The 26,731-nt window shown below is 33.8% G+C and overlaps 1 protein-coding gene across 2 annotated transcripts in view; it reads left to right on the forward strand.

Annotated features, from left to right (window-relative positions):
• Window positions 1-26,146, forward strand: part of LOC118183273 (adhesion molecule nephrin-like) — a 714,613-nt gene extending 688,467 nt beyond the window's left edge. For both annotated transcript variants that reach the window (XM_085818851.1, XM_085818852.1), the window contains one exon: window positions 25,941-26,146. In XM_085818851.1, coding sequence (XP_085674977.1) covers window positions 25,941-25,979 — 39 coding nt within the window. In that variant the 3' untranslated portion in view covers window positions 25,980-26,146. The remainder of the gene's footprint in view (window positions 1-25,940) is intronic.
• The last annotated feature ends 585 nt before the right edge of the window (window positions 26,147-26,731 follow it).

The raw sequence follows: 26,731 nt of genomic DNA on the forward strand, positions 1-26,731 counted from the left end.
TGGAGTAGCCCTAAACAGGTTTCTCCCGTACCCTGCTCTGAAGCATTGGCGATCCCTACGTGGTGACCAAAACATAGGGTCATTTACACTGGTGTGCAAAACTTAAGCAACAGGTGTTCTTTTTGACATAAATTCACGAGATATCATCTGAGAGGCATGAAATTCAGAAATAACAGACAGCATTATGTATTTAAACGATGACGAAAGCATAATTCCGTAAAAATGAATGCAATGCATACAGTATGGAATTAAACAAAAACAGGCTTTATTGAACTCATAGTATCGTTACATATGATTGTCTGTATAAAGGGAAGAACAACAAGCAGATGTTCCTTAGTATGGAATATGCCCTTTCCTTACTGCAATGGTTGTTTCTCACCGTCTCCCCATACTCAGCACCAGATTGTCCAACAGATCTTGAGGTGAGAGTGCTCATTCCTCAATCAGCATCTTTTTCAGTTGTTGGGTGTTCGCCGGAGGATGTAATCGTGCCTCAAGGCGTCTCCCCAAAGCATCCCACGCATGTTCTATGGGATTTAAATCAGGGGAGTACGTTGGCCAATCCATTCGAGTGATATGTTCACTTTTCAGTAGCTTCTGAACAGCAGGAGTTCGGTGTGGCCGTGCATTGTCATCCATAAAAACGAAGTCTGGTCCAATTGCACCTCGGAACAGACGCACGTAGGGAAGGATCACCTCCTGACAATAGCGATCTCCGGTTACAGAACTTCTGTCGAAAACGTGGAGCTCTGTCCGCCCGTTCAGCATAATGCCTCCCCAGACTAGATCTCCAGGACACCGTAATGGTCTCTTTCCGTGTTGTTACTGAGATTAAACTGTATCCTTACCTCTCCCCAAATAAGTTGGCGTTGAGAATCGCTTGGGGCACTAAAACGACTCTCATTCGTAAGGAGGACACGACTCCATTGATGAGATGCCTAGATTTTGCGCTCCTTGCACCACTCTAAACGGTGGGGCCGATGGCCAACTTTCAAAGGGACGCAGCGTTCAGGACGGCGGGCGAATAGGTTATCTTTGTGAAGGTGTCTGAACACAGTAAACCATGACATTTGTCGCCGGTTGCTGTACACATTTGCTGAGCTGTGGAGCTTGCTGACTGGTTTTGGGCTCTTTTCGCCTGTAGGACGATATATCGGTTATCTGCTGCAGTTGTTGTCCTGAAGCGGCCACCACCAACCTTTCTAATAGCTGTCCTTATGGTTTGGAAGGCTTTCCAAGTCCGCGAAACGACACTATTGTTGACTTCGAAATCTTAAGCCACACTGGTCACACTACGCTCCTCCTCCAGCTTCCCGATCATTCTTCCACTCGTGAAGTCATCCAGATGATTTCTTCTAGCCATATTTCACGAAAGATTTCACCTGTTACTTGCAGCGAATGTCTTTAATTGCGTCTTCGTCCTTCCTTTTATGGTAATCTCGAGTGGAGCACACGCGTTTTGCCGTACGATCACGTAGCCTGGGATGTTTTTTTCCGGACATTTGCATATGCATTACCTTTCTACTGAATTGCGTAGAAATTGCACAGGTAGAAAGAACCCCTTTTCTGCAACTGCATGGTTATCTGATTAAAATTTTCATTGTTGCTTAAGTTTTGCACACCAGTGTACAATTAAGTTCAATGGGTTTTGACGCGATCAGATGTAAATATTTTGTAATTACGTCGTAAATATACATATAAATGTATATATTTTCTTTTCCTACAACACTTCAGAGTCCTGTGAAAACAACATATTTTTAAACAACATTTCATTCTGAACGGAATTAAATGCTATACTTTTCGCAGAACAGTTTTCTCAGAATAGTTTAATTTGAATGAAATATTTTCACAAGTTTTCTTTAATTACATCAGAAAAAAAATTAAGGTAATTCGATTTTATTCGGTTAAGGTACAAAAATTAAGATCAAAAGTTATTGTATTATTAATATTAAAATAACTTAGTACTTATAGAGCTATCCTGTGCCTAAATTTTCAAAAATGCGCCATTAAATATGTCTTGAGAAACTGGTGATAGGCACAAGATTCCCGTTTGGGAAATTAATAAAATAAATTTGGCTTTCCACAACGACAACCACTTTCTAGTAAAAGTATGCAAATTTTAACATTTAACACCATTCCTTTCCTCTACAAGAAATGATCTGATTAGTAAGTTGTTTATCCTAGCAAAAGTCGTTCAAAAATAGTTTTCTAATGAACAAAATTAACCTAAATAATCTGATTAAATAAAAATAATATGATTTAATCCAATTTTGACCCATAAAAATAGATAGTGAAAATAAAATTATGGTAAAACACACTTTTTATCGTAATTCTATCTTTAGGGACCGTATAAAAATGAAATTATATTTATACGGCCCCTGAAATGGAATAATGCCAAAGAATAATGGAGTATTTTCAGAAATGAAAAATAATATGTATAAATGCTTCTTCATTCATATTTTTGGCGATAAATAATGGTTTTATGAGGTCGCATTCGAATATAGCATATGTAGATAGTATCATATTGATTTCTTATTTGAATCTTAATTGTACAGAATGCTGATCGTATGACTGTAATTTTAAAACAAAAGCTATATCTAATCTGTAATAGTTTAAATTTAAAGCATTGCTAATATTTTGAAATATTTTCATTTGCTCATCATTTTGATATTATAATTTTTTATTACATACTTTCGCTGTAATTAAAATTATATTTGCAGGATCAAAATATATGCTCTTTCATTTCAAGTTTTACTTCTGTGTATGGTGATACATCATATATTTATCTTCCTGCTGATCTGGTTATTGCCTTTAGTTTCTTATTTTTGTTGCGAACACTAAAATAATTTTACGAATACTCTTCTTTCTGAGAAGATGAAGAAGAATAGAAAACTTATGTGTTTCAGAGATCGATATAAAATAAAGCGAATTTAAGGGATATTTTTGAAATGTAAATGCAAGCTACAGTTTTGAAATATAGATATATAAAAGAAATAGAAAAAAAAAAAAAAAAAAAAAAAAAACAGAAATACTTTTTAAGCTTACAATATTTTGTTTTCCTGCAATTGTCTGGCTTCCTCAAATCAATCGACTACCACTGCGATATCAAATTCATCTCTCCTGGGAATTGGAAACTCTTGCGAAATCTTAGCGAAATTGAGTAACTGATCTATTGTGATGCTTTTCTTGCTGAGTCACGTTTCATTCGCTTCTACAAGGAACTTATATTTTCTCAATTTTTGAAGAATTCGAATGATCCAATCCGAAACGCCTCTGCGACGAGGATAGTACAACTTCAATTTATAGATTTCTAAAAATATTATTGCTTGAATAAATTTTTACAACATTAAAAATGTGGAATAAATCTTCGCTAGCAGATCACAAACCCGAAACTTGTGTATGCAGCTATATAAAACGTTTTTGGAAATGATTACAGAAAAAGATACAATAAATTTATGTTATTTCATCATTTATTTACATTTTCTTAATTAGCTGAAGAGGTAAATATCTATGTGTCTACCTATCTATCTCGCTTTATATATATACGCATATATATATTAATATAATCAATTAATGAATATTGTTTAGGAAATAAATTACCTATATATCTATATATCTATCTATCTATATATATATACATATATTCTTTTAAATGATGTACGTTTTTACAAGCTTTTAAATATTAGAACGAACGCTAAAGTTTACGAAATGTCTCAATTATTTGCAAAATAATTAAGGAATATGTTTAGGTAGCAAAACGTTTTACAACACTAAATTTAATATTTCACTTTAGTTAATGTTATTATTTTTATTTATAATTTTCTATTTTACATTTTAATGTCATTACCACAGCATGCTTGTAAACAGTGTTGAGAACTAAATATCGAAAGAGATTGCTTGTAGTTACGTCATAAATCTGAACAGGAAATTCGCTGTCTTCTAGACAGTTACTATATTATGTACTCTCATAGAAAACCCCACATTTTATTCAAAATTCTTATTTTTTTACTCCGGTGCAAATTTGCTGAGCAGATACAGTACGAACCATTCACACACTAATTTTGCAGAGACGAATACTGTATTTAGAAAGAGATATGAAAAATGAGCAATTACCTCTCTGCGATTCGAACCTTGGACTTCTCGAATACGCGCCGAATGGGCTGATCACTACACCACGAAGACATGCTAAGACGGTGGAAGAAATACCTTATAATTTAACTTAATTTAGGGAATTTGCTGTTACACACTCTCAGAAGCCCATAACTCTTGCAGGATATCCGTCTAGAAAAGCATTACAAAGGAAAATATTGTAATTAAATACTTTAGACAGAGATTCAAAATTTCTACGCCACATTGAGTCATTTTTGTTTTCAAAATGAGAAAAAAGCATATATCTCTGAAAACAGTTTTTAACAGTTATTTTTACCCATTATCTGAGATAATTTTACTATTGCATCACAACGAAACTACACTGACATAACATCCGTGGAATGCACTTTCCGTTTGGCTAAACGCAGAAAATGAAAAGTGAAAGTGCTTGTGAGGTGATTACATGCTACAACGTTTTCCTGGAAAGCAAATTGAAGACATTATGTGACGGCTTATATTATACGATCATAGATGTAAATATTCCTTCCAAAGCCATCTCTGAGCACTGCTTCTATTAAACAGGTGATATAATCGGTTTACAAAACGCAATTTTTCTTAACTTTTAGGAAAATTTAGAAGTATATACGAATAATTCACACATATTAGAAATATTTAGGATTGTTTTAAAACTTTCAGGTATCGAGAAATAATCTGAAAAAGCAAATTTAGATTGAAAGTATCACTATCACAATATTCAACAGTTGTGTTGCCTAATTTTAATCTATAATATTTAATACATATTTTAATTAATAATAATCTAAAATAATCCTTTGTATTCATCTATTCCTTTTTTAAATTTAAAATTAAAAAATAACTTCTGTGTCACCGACCAGTTGCAGATATTAATGCTTAAATGTCGTTACTTCAATATCATTGTTCAATGAGAATAATAGAAGGGGTGAATTTACTAAAGAAGTTTATTAACTGTAAATTAAAAATGCTTCAGTTTAGAAAATACCGTAAAAAATCTCAATGGACATCTTGGAGGTTCTGCGACTAACGTATCTTTAATATTTATCTCCGAATAACTTTCTCATTCATAATCATCGTCCATTCATTAACTTTCTCATTCATAATCATCGTACCTATATTTCTAATTTGAAAATCTTATGAATTTAAAATTTTGTTTCATAGTTAAATGATGATAACTGAAGAAGAGTTCGTTGTTAGTTGTTGGTATATACTTTCAAATAATTTCATTCATCGATTGAAGTACTTTAAGCGAAAATGGTTTCAGTGCGTGTAGGTCTCAAAATATAAATCTGTGTATATTAAGTTTTTTAATGAACAGATGAATAAATGTTCTTCAGATGCAATTGATAAGTTCAAATTTTACATTTAATTCAGATAACAATTGTGAGTGAGTGAGTGAGTGAGTGCACCGCTATGATGGTTTTCGACCACGGACATGTAATGTAGCCTATTTAAATTTTGCCATTATATGAAATGAATAAAAATACTTGGATGATCTCGAAAATGTTTACAGAATGTCTCGGCAAAATAGGCAATATTGTTAAAACGTAAAAAATCACAAAATTTCGTTATTCATGAAACAATATAATACACATTCGAAGTCACTGACTGACTGACATTTTTTTTATATAAAAGTGACTTTCTCTTTTCTTACCAAACTTCGCAAGTGTACTGCAATCTTTAAACATGACTACATTAAAATATTTGAAAGTGTTCTATAAAATGATATCAAACCGCCTTTCGGAACATTATTACTCGAACTAGTTAAATAAAAGCAGTTAGGCTATGGTTGTGATACCTCTAATCTCGATTCACTTCTGTTCACAGTAAGTTCTTAAAATTTAAGTGATACTAAACGATGAAGGCAGATTCTTCATTAAAAATAATAATAAAGAAAGAAAGAAAGAAAGAAAAATAAGAAAGAAAAAATCTTAAAGCTTTCAGATTTTGTTTTACTCCCAAAGTGGCAGTTTTTTTTTCTTTTATACACACTCATTCACGATTTAAAAGCATCTGGGCTAACGCTCCTTCGGACTGAAAATATTTAAAAATAGAATATATGTAGAATTTTCGATAGACTATATCGTCTACTGAAGATATTTTTTTTTCCTTATGGTGTTGCCAACTCTCTCTTTGAAATCGTTGAGTTTACTAATTAAAAATTCCTTTAAGTACTGCAAAATATGATAGGTAATAAAATAAATTTGAAATTCAAAATTCAAACTTCCATGTGCTCATGTTCAGGTGGAGAACTACGTTACCCATAATTGATCGCTCTGCGTACCGCTGTTTTCATCACAGGGCTAGAAACATGCATACATACGTGCAGGTTCTTCTTTATTTAACTTCTTTAAATATAATACAGGGATAGTATTTGGTTTCAAATATTTGAAAAGTTATTCGATGCAAAATGCCGTTTTCAGACTAATAACAGACTAATAAGACTCTTATGGGTTAAACTCTCCTTTAGGCTAATAAAATACGAAAGTATTCAGATTTTAACGATCTCCCAGGACCCTTTTTAGTTTAACATGGTTTATCAATAGAGATTATCGATAGAGATGGCCTAGTTAGAGCAGCAAAACATTTTATTGGATATGAGATGAATATGCATTTAGACTAACATGGGAATATTATATTTATTCTATATATTAAAAAGTAAAAAAAAAATTGAATGCGATTCTATAAAAATATTTAATATTTTTAATTAAATGTAGTGCGAATTAAATGCATTTTTACTTAAGGTTAAATCAGGTTAAAATGTGAAATCTCATATTTTTAAGAATTTTATCTATGGCTTTTAAATAGTTTAGTTTGTCAATAAGAAACGCACAAATTGGATAGGGGAGAATAATTCTTTTGCTTTTTTGAACGACAACAGACTCCAATGAAAAGTGAAACAATATCTTAAAGCGAAAAACACAAAATCTTGTTTCGAGTCTAAAGGCCGCATAGAGAGCAATGGATGAAAGAATGCAAACCAAGTACCATGAAAACCCAAATGTCTAGAGGAGCTAGAGGCTTGTGAGAAATTATTACAAGAAACAGATGAAAATAAGCCGATGAATTGTGACAAGGTCATGGTTAATCCCATTGAATATACTGATATCAAATACCAACTAGCTATTAATGACTTGGGAAAGCAAACACGTTATGCATGGTACATGAACAATACCCTGAGCCTGAATGCACTGATGGCTCTAAAATACAAGATAACACTGGGGCTGGTGTGTACAATAAATTCGTTTCCCAATGTACTCCTGTGGAGTACTTCATGTCGAATTTTGATGCAGAGATCCTTACAATCTCACTAGCTGTATAAAATCTCAAGGTAAAGATTGATTGCTAATCTAAAGCAGTTATCCTAGTCGATTCCAAAGTAGCCATCCAGGCTGTAGTTATCAATCATGACAAAGATACTCAGATTATCTCAGAAATAAGACAAACATTGAACTTTCTTTATAAATACAACAGTTTTTCAGTGGATACCTTCATATATAGGTACTGACGATAATGATAAAGCAGACTCACTAGCTAAGTGAGTAATATTTGTGACACAAGACAGCAAACCACTTCCTACAGAGTCACTTAAAAAACATATTTTTGAAAAATTAATGGGTACTCTTAAATATGACCAGACAGCAAAATCAACAGGCAAATCCTGGGCTAACATTCATGACACTTAGAAAACAGTCTTATCAAACCTTGTAAAGAGGCTGTGGCAAACTTCAGACTGCAAACAGGCCACGATTGCATAACACATCATCTTAATAAAATTGCCATCCTTCCATCTAGTATATGCCATATTTGTAATTCGGGCATTATGAATGCAGAGGTTCATAATGCCTGGTTCATAAAGGTTCTTATATACTCAGAATTAGATAAAGAGTGTCAGAAAGGTGATGAAATAAGCAAACTATAGTGGAATGCCAGAACGTTCATGAACTTCTTAATAGGGCTATATCTCTTATGTTCCTTTCCTTGTTGCTTAAATTTTTAACTTTTTACTTTTGTTCTTATGTTCATTTGTTCTAGTTCTTACTTTAAATGTTTGTTCTTTTTTTATTATATACCCTTGTTCTTATGTGATACTTGAGCTATTTTATATGTTTGAACTAATATTTCCAATAAAGCCATAAGTAACAACATATTAAATCGGCAGTTATGCTTGTGTATGCATTGAAAAAAATCTTATTTAGCTTATGGTAGAATAGAGCAAAATATATCTGAATTAAAGATACTGTTGCTAAAGTCATAAAATATCAGCTTTTACAACTTTGAAAATGAAATATTTAAGTAAAACTAAAATGTTAAAATTATGTTTGAAGAAATGTAACAATAAAGTAAAGCCCCTCAAATTCCTTGACTAAAATTTATATAATATCTTAAACTAAAGTTTCAGTTATGTAACGTTTTCATTCAAAAGGCGCTTTTGAATAGTCCTTTAAAAGGCATACAGACATTGCTTTACTCTGTAAATTTATAACACAATTTAAAGAAATAAATTCCTTCTCAAATAATAGCGTTCGTAATCTCACAGATTGAAACACGCATTACATTTTCATGATCTATATTTAAAATCATAATTTTATGCAATACATTCTAGTCTAAAAACTGCAGAATATTTCGCATTCTAACTGCTTTCTTCCCTACACATCACAGCTTTAATTAACTCACACGAACACATTTAAAATTTCCTTAAGCAATCCAATTCACTGGAGTGTTTCTGTGAAACTTAATCGACAATTATTTTAATAGCAAGCATTTTCGCTTAAATTACACAATGCGTTTCAGTTAGCATAAATATTAAGAACCCACTTAACTTAATTTCTGAAATATTTTCAAACACGGCAAAATACTTCAAAGCAATTAGACTTTTTTTATTTTTTAATTTACAGTATCGCAGTGTCATTAAGTTTTTTAATCTGCTCTTGAAATACTACACATTAGCTAGTTTAATTATTTAATCGTGATGTATTTCTCAAAAAAGATGAATTGGCACAAAAAGTACACAAAAGTAATAGATTTATCCAAGCATTCATTTTGCTGTTGTCCTTGTGATTTCTCATTAAAATGTAGGAAAACGATGAGTTCCCAGAGAACAAATTTAAAAATATCAGTTACAATTTATTAAAATGAATTTGCTTTAATCTTATGAAGAAAAAATCGTTAATAAATGTAGGAAAACGATGAGTTCCCAGAGAACAAATTTAAAAATGTCAGATATAATTTATTAAAATGAATTTGTTTTAATCTTATGATGAAAAAATCGTTACTAAATTATTTACTTACTTCATGAAAAATTATGTCAATTAATATTTTAGATGTTATAGCAGGGTCTCAAATTTCCAGACTAATTCAGATTTTAAAACACACGGATAGTCACAGGATAGTCGTTTTTTCCTGTAAACTAAGTAAGAAGTTAGAGTAATGCAGAAGAGGTAATTTAATGGTTTTGTGTCTCGTGTTCCGGAACGATTATTCATTTAAAAAATTTTAACTAACACTTATATTTTCATAAAAAAAGTTTAAAGTACTTTTAGACTATATTGAAAACTAAAGTATATTTATTAGTATCACTTACACCTATTTCCTGCTTTCACTGAAACAAAACAATGAAATTAATTTTTATTTACAAACTTCACAATTACACATATGGTTTTATTTCTGTTTTCACTCAAAATAATGCAAACAAATGTGAAACTGCTGGCACATAGCAATTCTATTCAACTAAAGAACTTTAAAACAAGACAGTACTAAGCATTTTGGTAATAAAACAAGATCGATTTGCATAGATAACCTCATGTTCGAGTAGTGTACTATTTGGCTAAATTTACATGAACGCAAATGATTCAGTTAGCATTAAGACAGCAATCTAAATCCAACAATATTCAAACAAATTTTGCACGATGCAAAAATAACAAAATGAAGGGCACATTTTAAGAATATGTTGGCATACGGGTATAGAGAAAGGAAGAATCAGTTTACAAAAGTTAAACGTAACTAATAAAAAAACATAGGCTTTTCAGTAAAAGTGCTTAATTTGTAGCAGTTTAGGATTTATATAAATAATACAGATATAAAACATTCCAAAATGCTAAATTAGGAAGATAGCTCCGAAATATTTCACTTAATTTGGAATTATACTATTAACTGATTCTTATGCGTAGATTTTAAGAACCAATTTATTGTTAAGTAAATTATGTTCCGTACACTACGGAACTATATTGCTTGAGTAACACCCCGCCCGAAATGATGCGGAACTAGGTACAGTGAATAAATAAGCAAAGCTTTATCTGCAGACAGAACCTATGATGTCTTTGTTTCAATTCATATAGCTGAGGTATTTGATACAGTTTGGCAGGTCCACATAATTTCCTTTTAGCCATTAGAGTCAAATGATTTTATAGTTATTTATAAATTTGTCCATAATGTGATCGTCTATATATTTATAAAGTCATTAGTGGCCCGTCACACATCCATCCTTTTCTATTTGAAGCGGGACGTGTTCCCCTTAACCTTTCGAAGACGGGATGGCCATTATTGTGGCCATAGAGTTCTCTCTTTGAAACGACGGGGTTGTCCACTTTAGTGGCCATGTCTTTTCCCCCATTTTCCAGGCTGAAAAGTGGGGTGAAATGTCAAATTTGACGTCCCTGTGGTTTTAACCACTTATCTCTTTCAAAGGTCTTCCTTTTGCGACATAGATGCACCCCTCTGAGAATCCATTACACTACACACAAGAATATCTATTGCAAATAGGAGGTGATTTCTTAAAGGGGGGAAAAGCATTCGGTTCAAGATTCCCCGTCCTTTGGTAGCCTTTACTGCTACCAAAGCCCCGACCTCAAAAGGTTAAGGTCAGATTAATGCCCCTATCCCCCCAAACGTTCTTCATTAGTTGGCTACCGTTATAAAGACCGGTCGTTTTCTATTTATTACAGCATTGAAGTCATATTTGAGCACTGGAATGGTGCTATTGTTGACATTAGGTATGTTATTGTAAAATTTTTCTGAAAGGAGAGCAAAGTAAGCATAAATAGTAGGAATCTCAAGCTCCTCGTGAACTGCCGTGTTTCTAATGAACCATCGACAGTTCACCGCTTGTCGGAGTATTATATTTTGTAGTATTTGGATCTTCTTTACATTGGTTATACTCGCATATCTCCAAACAGGGCAGGCATAAGAGAGTATGTGACGCAAAAGGGTCTTGTAAATGAGCAATTTGTTATCTATAGAGAGAACTGAGTTCCGGCCAATTAAGGGGGTAATTATTCGTTTACGCCCACTGAATTTGACAATAATCTGTGTAATGTGTGGGGTCTAGGTGAGTCGCATATCCAAAGTAATACCAATGTATCGGGCATGCTTAGTACACTGAATAGGGGTGTCGTACATATAAATACATTCTTTATTATCGATACTGGTCCTTTTTGTGAACCAAATGGCCTCAGACTTTTCTACGTTGATCTTGACTTTCCAGGCGTTAAGCCAGGACTGAAGTGTGTGGATGTGTGTTTGGAGTGTTTTTATAACCGGGCCAGGAGATGCATTTTTTGAGAGGATTGCCGTGTCATCGGCGTACATTGCCAGGGTGGTGTGTGCTGGTGATTGTGGGATATTGTTCGTGTAGATATTATAGCAAATGGGCCCAAGGAGGCTCCCTTGCGGGATGCTAGCCCTGATAGCCCGTGGGGTAGAGTGTGTGTTGTTCACACGAACGATAAAGTGTCTATCCTTAAGATAGGAGTAGGTGATGGCTGTGATGTACTCTGGGAAATCCAGGGTGACGATTTTGTACAAAAGACCCTCCAGCCAAACCCGATCAAAGGCTTTAGCTACATCGAGGAAGATGACACCTGTAGTTTGCCGTTCCTGAAGTCCTTGCGAGATTATTTCAGTGACTCTGTAGAGCTGGTGGACAGTTGAGTGCTTCTTACGAAACCCATGCTGCTGTGGAATAATGATGTTATTAAGCTCAGTATAAGCAAGGGTTCTCTGGAGAATTATTTGTTCGGCTACCTTGCTGAGCGAAGATAGGAGGCTGATGGGTCTGTAAGAAGCTGGCTCTGTAGGTGATTTTCCAGGCTTTGGTGTTATGATGGCTGTCTTCTATGGCGTAGGGTAGTGGTCCAGGCGAAGCATGTCGTTGATGATAGCAACCAGTTTGAGTAGCATGAGGATCCCCATACACATGATCATCTTATTTGAGATCTTGTCCAGTCCTGGACTCTTGTTGACAACAACTCTCGATGTAGCCGTAGACTTCTGAAGGTTTGACAAGTGTAATGTTGTTCGTGCGTGGCTTTGAGAGGAATTCTGTTAGTGTACCGTTAACCAAGTATTCTGTTGGAGGGTGGGAGATGTTGTTTGTGCGGAATTGAGAGGCATAGTGATCAGATAGTGACTCAGCTTTCTCAATTTCGGTGGCGGCAATTTTCTGTTGGCTGTTTAAGGGCGATATGTTGGTGTAGCATCTCTTTAATTTTGCAGTCGCCTTCCAGACGGAGCTTTGCTGAAAGGGAAGAGAGGTAGTTCGCCCAGTCGCGTTGTGCATGTTGTGCTAATTGTCAGTCAGCTGAAATATCCGATATTCAACTATCTCTGAATGACTTCTTAAATGCTATACTTGAGCCATTTCACTTTGACTAATTTTCGTATAATGTGACAAGGAGTATAGGATTTCCCTTATTTTGCATGAAAAATTATTTTAAGTTGCTCCTTTCCTAAAGCTCTCATTTTACCCTAGCATTTCCTCGCCAGGATGCAAATTTAATGTTAAGTGAAGTGAGTACTTAAACGGACGAATCTTGTAGTTTATTCAGAGCGTAATTTTGACAGCCAGCGCAAGCGTACGTTACGAGTTGTCATTGTTGTTACATGGAATTTCTGGTACGCATTTTGGCCATTTAAAAAGTGCATCGCCGGGTGGGCTGTTGAGTCAGCTTCATTAGCATTAAGCTGTTAGTCCAGCACTATTCCATATCTTTGAATTTAAAGTGAACTATTCTTAAGTTCCACCGCATGTCATGGATGTTAATCTAAGTACGAAGTGCGTGCATTTTATGTTAAGAGTGTGACAAATTAATAAGGGGTTATTTTAGCCTTCTTCTATTCTGGTATTCTTTTACGTCTGTGTTAGTGTCTAAGTTATCTCCTAAAATCACTTTATGTTATCTAAGAAGGTACAATCTTACAGGAGTTTCCCCCCTCGTATGCTTGTTGTTAGCAGTAGATTATTTAATTTAATTACGGCAAAGCCTCGAGGACTATCTTCCTAAGGGGAGGGATGCCTTCGTGGAGGACTTTCTAAGGAAAACTGGCTCGTATACACGTTGCACATGGGGAAAGCCACGAAAACGCCCATTCAACCAGCCCGTTCGCGGGATTCGAACCTCGGACCGAACCCAGTGTTCAGCGACTTTACCGCTCGGCCGCTGGTGGGCCCAATTGTTGTTAGCAGTAAGCCAACGTGTAAAAAGCGTTGATAAAACGTATATAAAAATGCTACATAAAGCAAATACAAGACCAGGATAAACTAAACCTATAACCAAAATATTATTTCTTTGCTCAAATATGTTACACCTTTATTGTGTAAGGTTTCTTTATGCAGTCGCCAAATGCGAAGCATGTAAGTTATTAAGTTAAACCAGAACACTGATTAGTTAATTCTGGCTGCATTATTTAGAGATAAGGTTTTGACTAGATTTTACCATTCAAGGATAATAACCTACTTCAAGATCGCTGTAACGCCCCCACCAGCTCTTGCCCTGCAGCAAGTCATTCATCCGAACTTCATATTTTTCATATATCATCTTGTAACCGTCATTTCGTCTTGTCAAAATCACCACGGTAATACTGCAGTACAGTTGGTAAGGAATAATTGGCAAGGTAAACTTCACAGATAGTAGTTTCATTTATCCAAACAAAATGCCGTTCTCCTAAGACATAATGTAGGCTTACATTAAAAGTAGAGCAGTATCTAATCTTGAAAACTTGAAAATAAGAATGGATCATCAGTCGGTAGAAGCTGTCTTCATTTCAATTAATGTCTAGGAAAGACGTTCTTTGCATCATATCAACTGCTAGCTCTTAGAGGCAATGAAATGAAGATTAGAATCAGCCTCATGATTATGCAATCCAACGGAATAAAATTCTCTGCCGATATTGAGTGTACAGTTAATGAATATAATAGCAGATAGCAAGTTAAAATTTACTTTTATGCATCTAAGCGTACGGAGTTCATAGAAGTTAATAATGAAGAAATGAAATTTTACTTAAAAAGCTGCAATTCAAATTCTGAGAAATTTATCTTAGACAAAGCTGATATTTCCTTATGCTAGTGGAAAATAATTTTGAATCAAAAGTCTATAAATTCAAGTTAAGAGGATACTGCTATCATATTACATTTCTCAATATTAAATGCGTACTAGGCGCTATCATTTAATAAGAGAATAGTGAAGAATCTTGCAAATATTGCATTAAGAGAGGGATCAAGTAATATTTAGAATGAAATTGTTAATTTTATTTCATTTGTATGTATTAAATAATTTAACAATTAATTAAATACATGTTGCAGATTTAATTTCTGAACAGCAAATTACTACCATCTTTGAGCTCTATGCTTTACAATAAAAGACATTATGAAATGCAGAATTTGTTACATCGATATTTGCCTAATCTCACAACTACTTTATTCTTAAGCTCTCTTCATCTTACAGCTGCAAACTATCTATTCATTAGCGGAATAAATTTTTTATTTCAGTCATTAATCACTCTTGAGGATAGAGCTTAGACAGCGGGACAAAAAAATGAGGATTTTGTTCCTTTATTTAATTTTCCAGTACTCTTTGTGTGTTAAACTGCACTCAGTTAATAGGTTAAAAGTGGTTAAAAGCTCGACAAATGTTTTGTTTTACATATATTACTTTTACATTTCATAATTTGTTAAGCGTATTTTCACTACTTATGAATAATTTTGCTCAATAAATGTATGACCCTTATGTAAATTAACACCTTTGTAAATACACTGATGAACAATTGCTAAGAGCAGATCACAGACGGCTATACAGCACGTTAAAGAGTAAGTTTGTTTCAATGGTAAGTGAAATAAAATAATGAGCCACAAGGATATAACAATAAAGGGCTACTATAAATACTAGCACATAACAATAACAATAATTTATTGTGCTCTGAAATTTAGAAAGTTTTTGAAAAGTATTCAAGGGACGGAATGGTCATATTGTGTTCAATACGTTGTAAGGATTATGTTAATTTTATTTATAAAAACAATTTTGAGTTAAAATTCCTTTCTTATCTCTTCTTAATTTGAACTTACCACTTCCGGCCAAAATGTAGTTTTCGAATCACGTCTGAATGCTAATTAAGAAGAACGAAATTTAACCGCGAAGTTCTACTGGAGACCATCAGTTAAGCCAGCTGTATCGCCGTTACGACTTTTGAGCTTTATTGCTTAACTGGTGGAACCATCTACCATCCGCTACATTTATTAATGAATTTTGAAAAATATACATGAATTATAAGTACATAAAGTTGTAACATGGTAATTGTCTTAAACATAAAATTTGGAAAGTTCTACTGCCTTAGTCAGAGAGATACCAGATATTCTGGTCAGCATGCGTCCGCCTTTTTAGGCTACTCTCTCTTAAGCTATTATTACGCTTGGCCGTACTTTAGACCCTTGATAGCTTCGCAGTAAATTAGCGATAAGGGGTCAACTCTGTTAGAATTTTGATAGCTTCTGCTATATCTCTTTTTAGTTTAAGATTAGTTTAGTTTAATTCTTAGTCTCTTAAGTTCAAGCCCAAGTGTCGGCTTTATTGTACAACTCCAAGACGGAGTTTTGTTAAACTTTAGTTGGAATAATAAAATGTTATTTCACCCTTCTCATTTGTTGTTTTCTTTCTCACGAACTCAAGCGATTATTCGCTTACTAGTTCTTAAGATTCTTCACTTTCAAGTGTAACTTAGAAATACACAGTGGAGAAACCTACAACGTAAAAGTGAAAAAAATGCAATTATCTTCCGCAGACATTCTGGCGTAAGAAGTCGATTCGGGATATGGTCATCATGGAGAACGATGTACGATTCCACACGCCCTGTCATACTTTGCACAACATTATCAACATCTGTTATGGTAATTTATCCCGTTCCTCTGTCAGTGCACGGATGTGGGTACCCTTGTTCGTTGGAGAGCATTATCGACCAGCAGGACTCCTGCCCAAAGCATCCCAAACATTTTCAGTTTAATTCATATCTGGATAAAGTGCTGGGCATACGATGCGTTTAATATCCTCGCTCTCTAGACACTTCTGGACAGCGACCGTTCGATTACATGTTGCGTTGTCATCCATGAAAAGAAATTTATCATCGACAGTACCACGGAATATGCGAACATGAAGTAGCAGAACATCATTATGCATCGTTAACCAGTCATTGTCCCAGCCGAAAGCAACATGCGGCTGTTGATCATGAGCTCAGCCCGTACAATGATGCTACATGAAGGATATGGGTCCCTTTACTGTATGTTTGCCGGACTATATGCAGTAACACTTCCACGCTTTATCAGTATTCCATAATCTGACAAGCGTCTGATCCTACTTTCATCTATGAATATCACACAAAACCAGTCGCCTTCCTTCCAATTGCGATGTTGACGACACCTTTGCAAACGGACGGAATAATGACATCTAGACAATGGAATGCATACAAAAGGTCAGATGGGGTACAGTCCTCCTTGATGCAAATGTCTGGCTACATTTTTTGGGCGATTCCCTTGCTAATAGCAGCAAATTACTGATGTGTTACCTCAGCAGCTGTCTAGCGCCAGTTCCTTTTTTGTCGATAACACTATGTATCTATTTTCTGCAGGTACCTTTCTGAGAATACGACCTCCTACGAGACATTAGCTACTCACTCCATTTATTTGAAAAGATTTACAAAGCAAAAAACAACATTGCAGTTGATGTCGAACAACTGTTATTTTTTGCCCTTCTTCAAACTTGCCAATAATACGACCATACGTACAATAATCTAATTGATGTCGGAAACACACATCGAAAATTTCATGTTCGTCAATTGATTCTTTCCGTTAAATTTTACTTTTGAACAAAGGTCAATACGCGTAAAATCCTTTATCTTCTTTATCAGCTCATCACGTGATGAACAACTTAGGCAATCCAAACTTAGCACACGCACAACTCGTCTTACTGTATCCCGCACTTATACTAATTTCGATATTTACCTCCCTTCCATTTTCCGATTGCTATCGCGGCTACTGTTATCTGTCCTTAGCAGTCGTCCACCAGTGCACAAGAAAAGTAGGGAAAAAATATTTTGTTTTTGAAAACCTTTTGAAGCGTTATATAAAAACGCATTTATATATTAGAAAGTACTAATATATAAATGCAGTTATAATAATTCCATTAAATCATACACATTTGTGTGTTTGAAAAAGTGTTTAACAATCTTGTAGAATTTGCTGCATAATACACTCCTGTCCATAAATTAAGGATAATGCAAAATCAGGCAAAGGAAGTGTTAGAAGCAAAACAAATTTGACTAATTTGACTATAAAAAAACTATTTACAAAAAACGAATATTACATGGTTGGTATGATTGTTAATACATTGTATGTCTCCCAGACGATGCAATACATTCCGTACAACGCCTAGGCATGCTGAGTATCAAATTATCGATCTGATCTTGGGGAATATTACACCACTCAAAAAGCAATGCTCTCCGAAGTTTCGGTAGACATGTAGGAAGAGGTTGACGGGTTGCAACTCTTCGGACAAACATGTCCCACACGTGCTCTACTGGATTCAAGTCTGGTGAGAATACTGGCAGTCCATACGGGTGATATCCTCCGATTGAAGGCATTCGCTTACGATGTTTTCACGGTGAGGACGGGCGATGTCATCCATAAACACAAATTGTGTGCCCATGGCGGCCTGAAACAAACGTACATGTTGTTCCAGAATGACGTCCCGATAGATTTGGCTTGTCATGGTTCCAATTTGAACATGCAGGTCAGTTGTGGAACCCAGAATAATTCCACCCCAAAGGAGCACTCCTGCACCACCGTAACGGTGTCGTTCAATGATGTTTTCTTGGTGGTAACGGGTACCTGGAGCTCTCGATATGAACGTCCGGTGAGAATCAGACTGCAAGCTAAACCTGGACTCGTCGGAAAACATCACACAAGCCCACTGTCGCGGTGTCCACTACGCATGCCCTCTACTCCAGGCTAACCGCAGGCGACAGTGCGTTGCAGTAAGTGGAACGAATCTCACAGGTCTACGAGCATATAAACCAATCTGCCCTAAGCGTATGTACACGGCCTGCCTTGAAATTGTCGTACCAGTGGCTGAAGAGAGCTGACGAGACAGGTCTGAGGCTGTGCTCCGCCTGTTTCTTTTGGCAGTAACTGCCAAATACCGGTCCTCATTAGGCGTTGTAACTCTGGGACGACTTGTGCTGTAACGTCTACTCACATTACCATCATCTTGGAATCGTTGCCAAAGTCTGGAGATGACGCTCTGGGCAATTACAAGTTCGTCTGATACTTCCAGTTGGGTACGCCCACATTCCAGACGGCCGATAATTCTACCACGTAAAAAATCATCCAAATGCGTCATTTGTGTTATAACTATTCGGTTATTGCACTGAAATGCTTATAAAGTGCCTGCGAACAATTTGACTTCTTTGCGTGTATACCTTATATATCCCTCTCTCACACTCTCGTCATTGTGACGTACCATCAGTGTCATCTGGTTACTTCCTAAAATTTGCATATGATTCTTGAAGATTTTACAGGGGATTTATTTATTTTAGAGTTCGATTTCCGTGTGACTCCGAATTATCCTTAATTTATGGACATGATTGTATATGACTTGTACAGTTTCGAAAATTTAGTTTGAACACAATGTTTAGTTTTTAGCAAACACGTGTTCAATAATTATGATAAAGAGGAAGTGTTTTTGCTGAATAAATTTCTATTCTGATTCTAAAATATCCCATGAAATTTTTATAAACTGAAAAATACGAATTCCAAATTTATTCCTCTAAGAACAGAAGATTTTATCTACAGACTTTTTTAATCATTCTTTTACTTTTATTGTCACAATCATTGATATAGATAAATAATATTTTCATTCCAGTCACTTTGAACTATTTAAGCAATTTAGTTACGATGAATATCATTTTTCTTGGAAGTATGGGAAGTTATTTATTATAGTTTATCTTACATTGTTTGATAATCCAAATACCAAAACACTGACCATTTTTTAAATATCTGTCAACATGGTTTCGTCTTCTTGACATGCAGCTATAAGATGACAGCATTTATAAGAATTTTGGATTATTTTGGTCTTCATTCAGTAAGTGGTGATAGCTTTCTATGGTAAAATGTTAAATAAAATCACTTTTAAATGAGATATTCAGTTTCACGTTCAGAATAAATGACGTAAATCTTCGAATTAAAAAAATATTTGCCTAAACATTTTGAAATATAGTTAGTTCTTAAGAAAAAAGCTCAAGCGAAATTCTGAAAATTGTCTTGGAATGGTTTTCTCAACAGCGCGTTTTTACTCTATTCTAAAATCGACGAACCGTATCAGTGTCTTGAAATTCTATGTGAGTAATTTAAAATAGAAAATGGAATATCAAAATTTCAAACGAAGTTTTTATTTCAAATTAAACTCATTTAACATTTGATAATTTTTTAAGTTAATAGTTTCCTCGAACGTATATAAAAATAAGTAAACTTAGCTAAATTGAAGTTCCACAAGGGAATGAATAATCAGAATGCACTCTTGAAGATTTGGATTGCTCATTACACACAAATTCTTAACCGGTTTGGAATTTATCTTATAGATTAATATTGTTAGCATAGTAGTAATAATTACATACACACTGATTATAAAGATATCTCCGTATGATAATCATGCTGTAATTAAAGAAAAGCTCTTATTATTTCTGATAAAAACATAAAGCCTTATTTGCATTTCAATTATTCCTGGCCATTATTACCTTCTTTAATTAAATTTCCATCCACTTACTTAAATTTCAAGAACACGGATGAGAAACAAACTTTTAAATAACAAGTTTATTTAAAGCTACGTCTTGAAAAGCAATTGCAATTTTAAAAATAACCAGGTCTTGCCGTTTTACAGATCTCAGAAATTTAAATTTCTTCCTCTCAGCGATATGGACGTAAAATTCCGTACAGAAGGGTAACTTTCTTAATCAATTACAAGTAGAAATTTCCGCCAGCTTTTAATGTATCCGATTTTGGGTTGGATGTATATTTTAAGAAATGTGATCAAAGAACAAAGTGAGAGAGTCATTTTTTAATTATAATCATCAAACTACTATTTATTCATGACATTTCTAGGAACTTTGAAATTTAAGGGCTAAACCCGTAACTCTCGAAGGTTTATGAACTTCAATATACCATGAAGAAATCATGAGAGGAAACTGAAATTTGCAGCGAATACGAAGTCGATTATGATTATCTAAATGATGAGAATTTAATTATGATAGTTCAATTGTGTGAACTGAGCAGCTCTATCTAAACTCTCTTGTTGACCAACTAATTAGGGAGTTTTCACAGAATATTTAAAAGTAGCATTTCTTTACTTTCCAGCGTTAACCTTTTCATTCAAAATCATTATACCTCTTTAATTATAAAGGCCAAAAACGTTACGCCGCTTGAACAACAGTAAACGAGTGGCTTGTAAAGATAAATATTTTTATTGTGAAATATCAGTTCATATGAAACATAAAATGTTGTCAGTGATGCATGTGTGAAAGCAGTGGGCTCAAGAGAGCCAGACGAAATGCAAGCCTAGCAGTGGCTTACAAATTGATACAAGTAGCACAGGATGATGGATTTGCATAGTGGTGACGCACAGTGTGCCTTCATCTCGATAGCTGGCACTGTGCTGTAACGTTGCTACAGATATGTCACTGCCAGCTTCAACAGTTCGCTACAGTCTGCTGTACTTTCAGTTCCTTTTCTCAGGATTAACTTCATGTAAAACTTCTGCACTGTGATCTTCTAATGTTGGATCACCAACACAGCCACTGATGGCATCAGATCAGTTCTGAGAAAAACGATCCCATTAGCATCAGATCATCTTTTTCAGACGAGTCTGGCATCGTTTTTTCCGACGAATCCCGTTTAAATTTGGGATACAGCGATGGTTCTGATCATTTTCGAATTTGAAGCCCATTTTTAAAGGCTATTGATAGGTCATTGCGATTAGATCGCCATCTGTTAACGACTTTCGTAACTAAATTTTCTAAACTTTTGTGCACCATTTTTATAGTTTTGCTAATAAACGTACAGTTTAAAGCATAATTCTATCGATCTTTCTTGTAGATATATTTAATTTTGAAATCAGGGCTTATGCGCTGTTCACCCTGTATATTCAAATAAAACGTTAAGTAAAAGTTCGCAAATTTGGATTTTCATTAACAAAAATTAATACTCAATTAAAATTAATTAAATTTACCTCAGAGCGACCTCTGAATCATGTCCGAATTTTTTTTAATTACTTGAGACTTGAATTGAATTAATATTTTATTTAGGCAGTTATTAAATCTTTAAAATTGAATTTTTGTTAAATCTTTAAAATCGAATTTCACTCAAGTAGTATTGGAAGACAAAACACAACTCGAATTTACTTAATTATTGATGACTGTATCAAAGCTAAGTATTCTTGAAACATCAGCCTGATTATTTTCACGAAAACAGCAATAAATAATATACAATTTTAATATTTTCTCTTTACTTGAGAAAACTTTATATATGTATGCATATATATATATATGTGTGTGTGTGTGTATGTGCGTGCTTGTATATGCATAATTGATTAAACTTTATTAAAGGAAAACTACTTCATTCAGTACTTATTAAAAGTAATTTCTACTGTATTCGAAGATTAATTCCTTTTATTTTAGCATTAAAAATAATCACCTAAGTTATATATTACTTATTTCTTTCTTCAAAGTTCTCAGAAATGTATAAATTTTACTAATGGTAATTAGTTTAATGTATGTCCATATACAGTGAATAATGAAATCAGACACTTATTTGACAAAAATATCTCTAACATCAAAATTCAAAAATTCAATTACATTTTCTAATCTTTAAATCTTATTCTTTTCTAGTAGTAAAACTACTTTATTCAGTACTTATTCTTTTCGAGTAGTAAAACTACTTTATTCAGTACTTATTCTTTTCGAGTAGCAAAACTACTTTATTCAGTACTTATTCTTTTCCAGTAGTAAAACTACTTTATTCAGTACTTATTCTGTTCCCTTTTCAATAAATTTTGTTTCCCAATCTTTTGAAATATTTACATGCTTTTCTAAGGAATTATCCTTTTCCCTGTGCTTGCTTTCTTTGGTAAATATCAGTATGTCCACTTTGTAATCAGAAAAATTCCAGTTTCGAATCTCGGAGAAAGCATAACTGATTTATCAGGTTTAACGCTGATCTGAAAAATTATAATATTTCTAAAGTGGCGCCTGAACCATAATGTGGTCGGTGATAATTCGTCTAATTTGGTCATCTGGGTCTCGTCTTCTCTACAGTCGCTTTTTAACCCGTTCAAGATCAGAGTCGAGTATACGCGACGCAGCGATTTCACTCCTACGAGCCCAGCGTCCTGTATACGCGACGCAACGATTCTGCTCCTACGAGTCCAGCGTCGCATGTACGTGACGTTAAAACGGAACGATTTATTTGAATTTTTAAAAGCCACTAAATAGAGCTAAGTGGTTATTGTTTTCACATGGAATGATTCATACGGCATTTGACCTTCATGCACTGGCATTAGTTTCTGTTTTGTGCTTCTGATTTTTAAATATTTATTGAAATAAGCAAACTGGAAATCGCGGCTCTTTATAAGTGCGCCTGTGAATTAAAGGGGCACAGGCGTTTTTATTATTTCGTTAGGATTTTTTTTCTATTTTTTTTAAAAACTTAACATAAGCTTTGTTGATTAATTAAAAAGTAACATTACAACATTATTACAGAAGGAGAAAGACTACCAGCTTTCTCGACGCGTAATGCGTCTTGCTCGCATTTCTCAGGAAAGAGGTTATTATATATAATGCCTTGAATGGCCGTTATGTATAATGACACAGGCTTATATTTTGGTATATAATGTATTTACTTTACATATAATGTAATTATATAAATATAATGTATATATTGAAGTGATCAGTAACGGTTATCCCGCCAGTGGGGATCTTTCCTTGATCACTTTCCGGTCAAAGTGGACGCTGTTTTCGATTTAGAAAAACAGGAAGTTATGTAATATAAGCCTGATGTCACACAGGGTTTGAGGAGAAGTTTTGGGACATGTGTCGGGGTTATATTCAGTTTCATTCAGTTAGCCATGGCTAAGAGACCTTACTTAAAAACTTAAAAATTTTTCACAAAATGCACTACAGTTAATTTATTTAATTTATTTCTATTAATGCGATATTCTTTATATAAATACACATTAAAAACAAGTACATTAAATACGCAACTTAAAAAATTGAAGTCATAATATCAAAGTGCTGAATTTATAAGATTCTTTTTTTTTTTTTTTTTTTTTTTTTTTTTTTTTTTTTTTTTTTTAATTAGGCTTAACTGCTGAAAATGCGCGGGCCGGTGGCGACGATCCATTTCAGTCGGTCCGGTCCCATGACTGCGCTTCGTTCTCCCAGCGCTGGTCCAAGGGGTTAAGTAGGGCAGTAAAATGTAGGGAATAAATATTACCTTGCCCCCGTGGGTCTCGTACAGTAACTGACATCACGTGTAATCAGCAACTTAAAGTTCCGTGCCTCAAATTCCAGTCAGAGGCACAGTTAATTGTTTTCGATTCTCTCTGAGCAAACATTATACAACTCTACAATTTTATGAATATTATTTCCCTATTTATTACTATTTTTAAGCCATTTTTACAATTTGAGCACTGTGGAGAATAAATCGATATTATATATCAGAAGGGGGAAAGGCGGAAGGAAAGGGGAAAATACTAAAAATAATCGATACCAAACTAAAGAACTACAATCAGCATCCTAACTAAAGGACTACAAACATGCCATATCTTCTTCAAGATTGAAATGCGGTCCAAAGCTTTCTGTCTTTCCTACCATTAGGCCTAGAAGGTGGAGTTATTAATGCAATTAAATTCGCGTTGCATTTCTAAACTGTTCACTTCTGGTTCTAAGAAAGCCGCCCATTTTTCTGCTTGTTACTAACTTGAAACTAAATTAGAATTTTATTAATTATTTACTGAGTTACTTTTATTTTACCTTGGAAAGCAGCCTTCACAAAATGTAGTAACGCATGTTTACTTGTCCAAAATGGAGTAAAGAACAACGTCAAGTGTCTTTATTGATACTGAGTGTAAGTCTCAAATATTACTATGGTCATCGACCCTTCTTCAAAAAGAATTTGAGGAGCACTTCAGACTTTGAAGGTTATGCGAGCTTTCTTTGTGCTATATTTGTAACTTTGTCATCTTACTTACTTTCTTGAAAGGTTACGTCTTGGTGTAAATCTGTTTTGTGTGGTGGGCAGACCATGAACTTTAGAGTCGGAGTAAAGAATATTTTATGAATATACATAAAATAAATTTATTTTTAACTGAAAATATGAAAATTTCCTGCAGAAAACGCAAATGTTTCTGCCTCTTGAATCATCTAAAAGATATTAAAATACACATATTTATAGCATTGAAAGCAAATTAATTTCTGTTTAGAACACAAATATTAATTAGTCAAATGCATTTCACATATTCATAAATACAAACTTAAGTTGCACCAAATTTAATAAATTAGGACTCTTCCTCTGAATAATTCGAATTAAAATGAAATACTTCTGTTAGTATACATTACGAAGTTAAGAAAGTTAATACATATAGATAAATGGATGATATATTCAATTAGTAAATAAAGATAAATATCACTTTTAACATTCGATTATAGTGTATGCGTATACAAGTATTGTGTAATATTATTAGAGATAACTAAATTACGAAGATCGGAAAGCAATATTTCTTGATAAATTAATAAGCATTGCTTGATATTGAATATCATCCTTTTAGTTGCTAAAATATTCTTAAATTAATAATTACGTTAGAAGTTCTAAAGCGATTATTTCCGGATAGAATACGAAAGCATGGTATTTATTGCTGGAGTAACTGATAAATAATTAAGTATTTATTTGTTTTTTAAAGCAGTATTTCTAAACCCATTAGCTAAACGAAGTTAAGGGAATGAAAACGAAAAATAAAACGAAAGAAAAGTTAATTAACGTATTGTAAAATTATTTAATATTCAGTAAACTTAAATGCAATTTAAGCAAAATAAACATATAATAAATAAATGGAATGTCTTTCAAATCATTGCTGTTAATAATGTATTTTCTAAAGATGTGTCTACAATACATCCACTGACTTTTCCATTGCAGGCTTAGTATATGAAGTGCAATCACTATATCCTAGAAGTCTTTCACAGTTTTTAATAACCTCACAGCAGTTAATGGCTTAGGTACTTTATACTCAGAAAGCTTTTTAAATAACACGGCCTCATTTCCAAGTTGTTGAAAAATTTCTGTATGACAAAATGTCTTCGAAACTTTCAACATATAAACTAATTCCACATTATACCTGAAGATTTGTTTTCTGATCATTATTACTGGACAAAGGCAGAGCAAATTAATTACTTTGTTTATGAATTTTAGTTTATCCTCATAAAAAATAATTTTTCTTCATTTCTTATCTTTACAGATGTTGAAAACCAGAAATTGCACTAACATCAATGAATGAAAGCACACATTATACTGCAGGTTACAGTAATTGCAGTTTCAGCCGGAAAGATTTCAGCGTCTGAATTCTGTGGAACGTAAAACATTGTCTTTTCTGTACTATATATAAATTATTGTGTAAAGAAATATTTTTGTAACAATCCATGATAAATAAATGTTTGAATATACCGTTTTGAATGTTTGTGAAACAGAAACATTTTTACACTAACTTAGCTTTAAACATAACTCCCAGGATCATTTCTACTAAGAATAAAATTCAAACGTACATTGATAAGAAAAATGAACAAAACTAATTTAGTCATTATGACGTAAATCTTGAAAATTATTTCATAACTATTCCTTTGAGGAACTATAATATATTCATTTTAAATTTGTATTCAACAAACAGTAATTATGAATTGTCAGTTTGTGCGATATCTTTCCCAGTTTCTAATAACTAATTTCTCTTTGTACTTTTCCTAAGTCTGTTGTATGTTTCATAGTCACCTTTTCAGAAACAGAATGCGATTGTCACAAATATTAATGTTTGAAAGAAAGCTAGTGCGTCATTCCGTGCATAAAGTACTTAAACATAATTTGACGTAATCCAATTTCTTTTCATTTAATGAAATCATAGACTTCTCAGACATATCTTGTAGAAATACTATCTAACATCTTATCATATAGTCTTGTTACTTCTCAGACATATCTTGTAGAAATACTATCTAACATCTTATCATATAGTCTTGTTACTTCTCAGACATATCTTATAGA

The sequence above is a fragment of the Stegodyphus dumicola genome, chromosome 6 (genome assembly GCF_044657685.1).
Source record: "Stegodyphus dumicola isolate Sdum_Otavi_A_Nest chromosome 6, ASM4465768v1".
Lineage (NCBI taxonomy): Eukaryota > Metazoa > Arthropoda > Arachnida > Araneae > Eresidae > Stegodyphus > Stegodyphus dumicola.